The sequence below is a fragment of the Papaver somniferum genome, unplaced genomic scaffold (genome assembly GCF_003573695.1).
Source record: "Papaver somniferum cultivar HN1 unplaced genomic scaffold, ASM357369v1 unplaced-scaffold_46, whole genome shotgun sequence".
NCBI lineage: Eukaryota > Viridiplantae > Streptophyta > Magnoliopsida > Ranunculales > Papaveraceae > Papaver > Papaver somniferum.
This window is the reverse complement of record NW_020647193.1, coordinates 240827-251078: the sequence shown is the minus strand read 5'-3', so window position 1 is coordinate 251078 and position 10252 is coordinate 240827. Positions and strand designations below refer to the sequence as shown.

The following is a 10252-nucleotide window of genomic DNA, read 5'->3' as shown; positions in this document are numbered from 1 at the left end:
CAGTTTCTAATGCAATAATGACAGTTAAGTGTTAGTGATTCAAAGGCATAAAGGGATATCAGAAGAGAGTTTAAAAGTCAGCTTATATATAGCACATAAGCAATCATCTACATAAACAAAATCATGAGCAGCCTTTCACCTTTGGAACACCCGCTTCTTCTAGTTACAAATAGCCTGTATCATCTATTCCACCAGATAAAAAACCCACCAACCACTTGCTATCAGAGACAAATATATGGAAAGATAGAGCCTGACGCCAATAAAAATAAAAGAATTTGTCTGTAAGGTATCTGGATAAAAGATATCCCTAGAGCCAACATGGTGGGAAAATAAGTTTGTATAAAGTAAATGGATCCTATAGTTGTAACTGCAAATTGGTAGAGAATGATAAAACATAATACCATATTTTATCAAACTAATTCTATTAACCATAAAGTGTCTTAATTCATATAGAGAGTCAGCCAATGAATCATAAAGTCCCATGTTTACATTACCTACAACGGGTTAATCAAATACCTCAAATCTTCAAATGATGGTACAAATGCAGATGTTTAATCTTATTACTCTACAAAGCAAACAACCTACAAAGTACAGATCAACGATAGTTCTTTTGATTTCTTTTTAAATCCTCAATGCTAAAAACTTTTCTAGTGGATTTTCACCTCAGTCAGAGCTACTATTTTTGAAAAACTATTCTGCAGGTTAATATCTTAACTCCTGAGTTCAAAAAGCGATGAATTTCTTTAATCTGCATATGGAAGTGTTTTCTGTGATTAATTACCTACATCGTTCCTGTTTTGTGGTCCACATACACAATTCTATCGTTCCTGATTAATTACCGACATTTTAGTGATCCAAATAATAAGTTAAAATGATGACTTTCAGAAGAGCATTAGTACCTTAATTGTTGCTTGGGTATATGATCGAACACTCTGAAACATAAAGACAACAAACATAAAAGTTAGAACAATGAGGATTATCCCACAACCAAAAAATAAAGAGATAGAAGTTATTAATACCTACATGGAAATACTGTCGACATTTTAATTTTATATAAAATAAACAAAACAAAGTGATTGTATTCCATGTTGTCATGAATTAAGAGCTAATAACTCTAATCAAGCAAAAATTACAAAATTGTAAACTAATCAACCCTAGCCCCAGCCCTAACCGATCAAAACAAATTAATCAACCCTAAATCATATCAGGGTATTAAACCTAAATAAATTTACCTGATTCATATTCATATATTAATAGGGCAGTCTTTGTTGAAAGATCGCGTGAGCCACCACTGTCCGGTGTGAAAGAGCGCTTCGTTTACTTATTTCATTTTCTGCTGTGGTAAAAAAAAAAACTCTGAGAGAGAGAGAAAGAGAGTCGAGAGAGGCTTATAAAAACAACCACCAAAAGAAGATGGTGGTGAAGCATGAGGTTTCCGAGGTAGCGAAGGAAGTGAAAGAGAAGATGAAAATGTTAGGGTTCGGTGTAGAATAGGTTTTGTCAGGAAAGTACGTACTCGTTGTATTGTACATGAGTTTAGGTATTGATAACCTGCCCTATTTCGTGTGCACGAAAAATTCCAAAACAGATTGTAAACTCTCGTTTCTTATTGGTAGGGGTCAGGAGCTCTAGAATTCAAGTTTTTGGCCGGGTCAGGAGCTCTAGAATTCAAGTTTTTGGCCTAACTTTCAATGTGAGGCCAGCAATTAGTACTCAAATTATATATACAATTTTCAAAGAAAATCTCACTTCAGTGGGATTGGGGAAGGATGTAGCTATTTGAGAACTCTCCAAACGGATGTATTAGACGTCCACTGGATCTCATTCGTTGGTACCAACTGGACCTCTGATAAGTATTTTAACCCAGTAAGACATTTGGATCGGCCGGGGTGGACTTCAGTTGGCTGCCTGTATCCAAAATATAGTTGTTTTTAGCAGTATAGCTGAGCACACTGGCAGCCCAATCCAAACTCCGCCTGCTAGGAGTAAACTTATAGGGTTAGGGTTTCCTTTCCTTCTCCTATATAAACAAAACAGCATTGGAAATTTCTGCAATCTGTGAAGCTGCAAACAAAATCTTAGGGTTTTCATTTCTAGCTTCAGAAAAAAAGAAAGAGAAAATGGGAGTCTTCACATTTGTTTGCAAGAGTTCAGGTGGAAAATGGAGTGCAAAGCAGTTCGAAGGTGATGTTGAAGCATCAGCTGATTGTGCTTATGATTTGGAGAGGAAATTGGTTCAGGAAGTTCTTTCTCGTGATTCTTCTGGTGCCGTTCAATCCAACTTCTCTTTGGTTACTCCTACTTCTGGTGTCTTCCAGGTTTGATTTCTATTTGAAACTTTATAGATCTGTGTTCTGTTTCAGATTTCTTTGATTTTTTTTTTTACTATAAATGGGATTTGGGGGTTTTGAATCTGCTATTGAAATTACTGATTAAGTCTTTTTTTTTTGTTTGATTTTGTACCTTTATTGTTGATTTATATGGATCTCTGCAAGTAGATTGGTTGTGATTGATGTCATGTTTATGTACAGTTTTTGTGGGAATTTGGGGTTTTAGTTGGTTAAATCCATGATGTCATATAAGGGTTTCCTTTTTTTTGGCATAGAGTTGATTTTCATCTTGATTAGTCTAGATTTGGGGGATTTGAATAGGGGTTTTGTTTCAGATTCTTTAATTTTCTGTAAGAAATTGAGATTTGGGGGTTTTGAAGCTGCTAATAAAATTCATGATGAAGGTTTTTTTTTTTTGGTATATATTTTGTATCTTTATTGTTGATTAATGTATGCTCTAGGATACTCTTTTCTGCAAGTTGTTCATGGTTCTGATTGATTGTTTAGGTACAGTTTTTGTAGGAATTGGGGTTTTAATGTGGGCATTGGGGTTTTAGTTGGTTAAATCCATGCCATGTAAAGTAGCTTTTGTGGGAATTGGGACTTGTTATGTAAGTTGATTAGCTCCTGTGGGAAATGTGGTTTTATTTGGTTAAATCCATGATAGGTAAAGGAGCTCTAAGGGTTTTGTTCGTAGCGACAAATGATGTGGTGGATATCGTTTGTCCTGTGGGTTTATATGTTTTAGTGTTCTGTCATTTTTAGAAAATGTTACCGTGCCTTTCACTAAGGATCTTAGTGTTCTTCCCATTACATTTGATGTTGCAACAGGAGGTTATCAAATTCCATGGGGTGTTACCAATCCAGCAGGTCCAATTGGGAGGATTGTTTTGTTTATATGGACTTGGTAAACCCCTGTGGGATTTGGTAACCCCCTGTAGCAGCATTGGTTGTATGGAGGCGTGAAAGGAGTGGTGCAATTTGTACGAACATTAGTTCTGTATGTGTTCAAGGTGGTGTTCCAAGTAGGAATTTGGTTATCAACTTGACTTTTCTCTGTTTTAGATATGAATTCAGACCAGGAAAAGCTGTGATGTCAAGTGTTTGTCCTATTTTGGATGGTTTGTTATTAGATGTTTTAACAATTATGAAATTATGCTTGGGAATGTTGTGTTCTGGTGTGGATTAGGTCTAGCAAAAAGAGTCAGTCAAATCTATTCTTTATCTGATGTTTCAATGTAAATGAAACAATAAATTTGTATGTGTTCAAGGTGTTCCAAGCAGTAATTTTGTTATCCACTTGATTCGAATCTTGATGTTCCTCTGTTTTACGTATGAATTCAAATCAGGAAATTTGTGATGTCAAGTGTTGGTCCTAATTTGTGATCAAAGTCCTTTCCATGTCATGTTGAATTTTATTTTCCTGTCTATTCTTTTTCAGAACCTTAGCGTTATCTGTTTCATTAGTTGATGAGTCTGTGACATTGGGTCTTTCAGGTTGTTATTGGTGGAGCAAGTGCTGGCTCTTTTGTTGCAAGCTCTGGTGGTGGTGCAGCAGCAAGCTCTGGTGGTGCAGCAGCTGCTGAAGCACCTGCAGCTGAGGAGAAGAAGGAGGAGAAAGAGGAGAGCGATGATGACATGGGATTCTCTCTCTTTGATTAGACAACCCTTGTTACTGGAATTATTGGAGGTTATGACAATTCGTCCTTAGTTGTAACTTGTGATCTGCAGACAGGATTTTTGTAAAACTAGGTTGTTTACGTTATATGTGATGTTTGATGGGATTTTGTGTTAATTGTTGGACAAATTATGATTTGTGGTGTGTTCATTCGCCGCAATGAGATTTATCTTGCAGTTAGGACTACTACTAGTCTATGGAAACTTATTCAACTCTTATTTTCTCTCATTATGATATGGATCACAATGCAGTTTAGCTATTCCTTGGCTTTACAATAGGATTTCATTTTACTCTCATAAATGAAGGATCAGCAATTTCTGCAATTTGATGTAATTTGAAAGTACATATATGATTTTATTTACCAATTCATTAATCCGGTGTGGAAATTGATGAATGCATGTTTGAAATTGGGATCTGAAACATAATTATTGGCTAAAAGGCTAGAAACACGATCTCCATTCATATTATCGGTTCCTTGCTAAGAATGGAAGGTTGGTAACTTTCTTTATCTTGCTGTCCTTATTGAAACATAATTTAGATTCATTTTTATATCAAATTCTCATTGCTACTATGTAATGTATGGAAATGAATGCAGGCTAGGATTGCAAATTGCAAGTGCAGGCTTTGCAGCCATCCATTTTCGCTTGCAATGATCGCATTTCATTTCTTGTCGACTTGTCGTAGACAGACTTATGGTTGTGGAAATGTTGTTTTTTACTTTTTAGCAAATCGAACTTATTTTGGATTGTTGTTTTGAAGTTATGGAAATGTTGAACTTAAGTATGTATGCAACCTGGACTTATTTTGGATACATTAATCATATGAAAATGTTGTATAACTTAATATTAATTTGTAACGTTTTCCGGATAAAAAAACCGGTACCGGTCTTGTACCGGACCGGTACCGGAGGTACAGGTACCGGTCCTCAAAAAGTGGTATAGGCCAACACCAAGTACAGACACCGGTTCCCTAAGAGAACCGGTCCGTACCGGAGTATGTGCAGCCCTAGAAAATATGGGAACACACGTTGCAGTGTTTATATAGTGGGCCAAAATGGGCTAGAATGCTGGATTTATATGTTAACGCCCCTCTGTTTGATATTCCGATATCCCTTTGCTGCTATCACCAATTGTTGATATGCTGTCTGTGTAAGATAGTAATTCAGCTGATTCTAACAAGAGCATGCGTTCTTCTTTGCTTGTTGCACCTTCCTCATCATCCAAGACCCAAGGGTGGTTTGACGACACCCTTGTTATTCCGTGCAGCACTATTGCTACTTCTTTCATTGAAGTTCTGTTTTCTCCCTTCATTCTTAAGCATTTTTGTGCTAGTTCAGCCATTTCTTGAATTTGTTGGTGCCCAACTACACTACCGACTCTTTCAATGTCATTCTTTACCAAACTTTCATCAAGAATCGCAAATAATCTGTTGGTTTTCATAGAAGAAAGAAAATAACTAGCCAGATTCCTATCCTCTTCAGGTCTGTCTTTAGAAAGTACAGCTTCACCGGTTATCAATTCCACAAGAAGAACGCCAAAGCTGTAAACGTCGCTTTTATCTGTCAGTTGGCTTGATTGCATGTATTCTGGATCTAAGTACCCAAATGTACCTTGAACTACTGTGCTTAACTGAGCCTCATTGGTAGGATTCAACCTCGAACCTCCAAAATCTGCGACTTTCGCTTTGAAATCATCCTCTAGAAGTACGTTACCTGATTTGACATCTCTGTGGATTATGGGTATGGAAGCTTCAGAGTGCAAGTAGGCTAATGATCCTGCAACTTCTGAGGCTATCCTCAAACGATTTTCCCATGAAAGAGTAACAGAACCTTCACGACGTTCATGTAGATGTTGGTGAAGGGTCCCGTTCGCAATATACTCATAAACTAGCAGAGGAACTTCGCTTTCTAGACAACAACCCAAGAGCTGAACCACATTTTTGTGATTGATTTGTGATAGAACAGCAATTTCATTTATGAATTGCTCATTTTGGTCCATATCAACTATTTTTGTCTTCTTAATAGCAACCACTTCGCCATTAGATAAGGTTCCTTTATACACCGTGCCAAACCCTCCGCGGCCAAGAATTTGACTTTCATGATAGTTATTGGTCGCCTTTGTCAGCTCCTGCTCGGTGTATATTTTAGCAATTGATCGATGCTTCTTTTCTCCTTTGACATATCTACTAGTCTCGATGTCCTCTTCTCTTTCATCAAGTAGTTGGTTTAAAATCAAACCACCATTTTTCTTGAAGAATTCCTCTCTGACTTCCATGTGCTTTCGTTTTTTATATCCCCAGTATATCCATAAGCCAGTCAGAAGACTCATAAGTAGAAGAAATAAGTCAAGGCAGGCTCCTGCATGCAATAAAAAGTTAAAAAATCTTGATCGATATCCTCAGTCCGCAAGATGCTGTTAGAACTCAGCAATGTAAGCTTCAATTCGAAAGGGCTGCTTACCAACAACAATGTTGTTAAGGTTTTTATGCTGACTATTTGAGCTCTCAAGAGGATTGCTGTGAATGCAATCTGTCATATTATCATCTCTGACTCTAGAAGTATATCCCTTGTTGCAAGAACATATGTAGCTCCCTTGTGTGTTGTAGCAATTACCTCTATCTCCCTTGCATACATCTGTTGGGTGCAATAATTAAAATAAATAAAAAATCAAATAAGCAAAAGTTATTGATACTTATCTCCTTTATAATGGAATTGATCGATTGACGAAACGAACGAGCTTCTCATATCTCCACAACAGCAACAAGGCAAAACTTTGGAAAAACAGAGTGAGTCACGTGTTCAACACTTTGCCCTTAAGACATTAGCGCCCGGCTACACTCAAGAGTGATGCTATAGCCCTCACAGGATGGATATCTTCAGGATAAAACACCTTATTACACCTACTACTAGCATATGTAGTAGATGCTCAACTTGAGCTTGGCAACTCCGAAAAAACCGTTAAGGAAAATCGCGAACTCTTAAGAAACGCTATAAAATAGTTTCCCTTAGGGGTCACTCTAAAATATAGAGCAACCCCTTTCCCATCAATTTTACAAAAGTAGTGAATTTCTTTATATAATGGAATAAAACAATTTAAGAAGTGGAAACTCCACAATGTGGGACTAATAAGTTTATATAGTTTCTTAAAACTACTAAAAATTGGAAACTCCACAATGTGGGACTAAAAAGTTTCATTCACAAAAGAAAACAATAAATTATAATTTTTTATTAAAACTTTAAGAAATTATTTTTTTATTAATTGTTTTCCAACAATCCCCCACATGAATGAAAACTCAATAAAACATGAAAACACATATAGATCTTGGTAAATCAACATCCCAACCTCACGATCCAAACAGACTGATCGTGCAAGTGTTGAAATCATACTAGTCATTTCGACGTCCTCTCCCTCATACAAAAGTGTGTTGACCCCAGGGTCATACTATGGATTGCATAAATCATAATAATATTGAGAGCTTTCATCTTTAGTTCTCACATGGTGAGACTATAGGTATCTTTCACCAAAGTGAAAAAGCATGAACTAGTGAACCCTTAGTGACCTTTAGGTCCTAAGTTCCAGTAATACCAAAACCATCAAAACGAAAATCACATAAAAATCGCAGGAAATACCATTTTAGGCAGAGGTGTCTATGAGGTCTTGAACCTTTGCTTAGTGAGATATTACCGGAATTACTTGCTAGAGACAGTGAACTATGTCTTGAACTGCTAGCATTTGATGTAATTCGCGATAACAACCATGGGTGATATCTCCAAGATTGCTGCCAAGCTCGTGCCGTTTTGTCCAATTTGGCCCTGGACATATCCTGTTTCTCAGAATGCTCTAGAGAATCAAAGCTCATATTCTCATAGGAAGCGGCCCACTTCCTCATTCAGATAGGTGAGTTTCCATTAAGAGTGTTACTGCTACACCCCACTTCAATCTTAAATTGAAACTATAGAACTCATTAAGACTTCTTAAAAGTCATCCTTCACATGCAGTCACACTATCACGTCTACACCATAGGAAAAGGAAAGAGAATAAAATTCTCTGATAGTGTTTACCTTTACCCACTATAAATTAGTTGTCTCATTCGAAACCTTGATCTTGGGATCTCCAGTCATCAAGGTTGAGTATCCTTCATGGCAAGTTTAATTTATGAGCTTAAGCCCCATCCCCTTCGATGTGTTTCTAACAATCTCTTTGGATGAACCTTTCGTCAAAGGTTGCGCGATATTCTCCTTGGACTTTATCCAATTAATGGAAATAACGCCAATTGAGATTAGTTATTTTTAGCTTTAGCTATTATAGCTTGGCTAATACAGTATATAGATATAGCTGGCACAGGCCTATGCCAGAGAGGAATGTCTTCTAAAAAGCATCTTAGGCACTCAGCCCCCTCTCGTGCTTTATCTATCGCAATACTCTCAGATTCCATAATGAATTGAGCAATATATGTTGTTTGAAATCTTCCAAAACAAACCTCCTGCTAGAGTGAAACATATCCACTCGTAGACTTAGACTCCTCTGAGTCAACTATCCAGTTTGCATCACAAAGTCCTCAAGGACAAGATACCTTTCATAAATAAACAAAAGGTAATAGAGTATTTTAGGTACCATAATACTCTACTCAGTGCATCAATGCTTTGCTCTGGAACAATTATATCTACTTAACTTACTCAATATAGGCAATGTCTGGACTCTTACAGTTCATTAAATTCATCAGACATCCTATAACTCTTGAGTATTCAAGTTAAGATACTCCATTACCCTTTTTTCTTGAGTCTACAAGAATAATCGTACGGAGTACAAGCAGGCTTACAATCACACTGATTGTATCTCTTAAGCACAAATTCAACATAATGAGAATGACTAAGACTACATATGTTAGATTATTTTCTAATCCTCATCCCTAAGATTACATCAACAGGGCCTAAGTCTTTCAAGTCAACGTTCTCATTCATCGCATGTTTTTAGTGGAATTAATCACATCTATGTTTGTATCAAGTATAAGCATATCATCAACATACAAGCATACAATCACACAGGCATCCTTAACAAGTTACTTGTAAATATACTTGTCAGATTCATTAACTTAAATCCACTACACATTATCACATGATCAAATTTTCCATGTCACTGTTTACGTGCTTATTTTATAACCATACAAAATTTTGTTCAACTTACAAACTTTGTCATCATAACCTTTCACTACAAAGTCCTCAGGTTGGTCTATGTAAATTTCTTTATCTAATTCACGATTTTAGAAAAGCTGTCTTAACATCCATCTGATGTATCTCTAATTTTTTATGACAGCAATAACAATTAGCATCTCAACGTAAGTAAATCTCGTCACATGTGAATAAGAATCAAGGAAATATACACCTTCTTTTAGTTTATAGCCTTTAGCTACCAACTTAGCCTAATATTTTCTACAGTTCCATATACCTAATGTTTCCTCTTAAAGACTCATTTACATCTCATGGTCTTACTCTCTGGAGGTAAACTATAAACCTCCCAAGTCAGGTTCCGACGGACTGAGTCCATTTCACTAAATGAAGCTTCTTACCAGAATGGGGTTTCAGTAGATATCAAGGCTTCTTTACAAGTCCAGGGCTTAGACTACGCTAGGCATGTTATGAAGTCGGCTTCATAAGAAGTCTCAAGTCTAATTGTTTTACTTCTCTTAGGCTCAACCTTAACTTCATCTTCCTTTAAGATAAGTTCTGACTATTTGAAAATAAATCTAGGGGATCAACAACACATCTCTAATGAGGTACAGGTTTAAGAATAAACATGTTCAAAGAACTCAGCATCCCTAGATTATGTAATAGTATTCACAACAAAGTCAGAAAAATCACACCAAAGTATGAAAAATCAGAACACACAACCAAAAATCTATATGTAGAAGTATACTCAGCATACCTTATATGAAGACACAATCACATTTTTGGTTTTATCTAGTTCTTCTAGGAAGAGGAATGACAATCTTAGTCAAACACCCCCACACTTTGACATATTCATAAGAAGGTCATCTACCTTTCCATAAATCATATGGAGTTTCATCTGATCCTTAAGGGTACTATATTCAGGATATACTAGTTAAGAGGACTTCCTCCTCCCACAAGACCGCAGGTAATCCTGAACTAATCAACATGGTAATTATGATCTCCTTAAGGATACAATTAATATGTTCAAGGCTTCTAATTGGTTATCAACTTCAAGTTTATACATCTTAAGGCTTCTAA

At 36.4% G+C, this 10252-nt stretch overlaps 2 protein-coding genes across 2 annotated transcripts; one reads left to right on the top strand and one right to left on the bottom strand.

The window, feature by feature from the left end:
* The first annotated feature begins 2047 nt into the window (after positions 1-2047).
* LOC113342691 (60S acidic ribosomal protein P3-like) lies at positions 2048-4331 on the top strand. The gene is made up of 2 exons (XM_026587151.1): positions 2048-2318; positions 3828-4331. Exons 1-2 carry the CDS (start codon positions 2121-2123, stop codon positions 3990-3992), a joined length of 363 nt encoding a protein of 120 aa, XP_026442936.1. The 5' UTR covers positions 2048-2120; the 3' UTR covers positions 3993-4331.
* Positions 4332-5036: 705 nt separating this feature from the next.
* On the bottom strand, positions 5037-6624 carry LOC113342650 (wall-associated receptor kinase 5-like). The gene is made up of 2 exons (XM_026587122.1): positions 6467-6624; positions 5037-6364 (listed from the first exon to the last, which is right to left on the bottom strand). The coding sequence occupies exons 1-2, from the start codon at positions 6540-6542 to the stop codon at positions 5088-5090; spliced, it is 1353 nt and encodes a 450-aa protein (XP_026442907.1). The 5' UTR covers positions 6543-6624; the 3' UTR covers positions 5037-5087.
* Positions 6625-10252: the final 3628 nt, after the last annotated feature.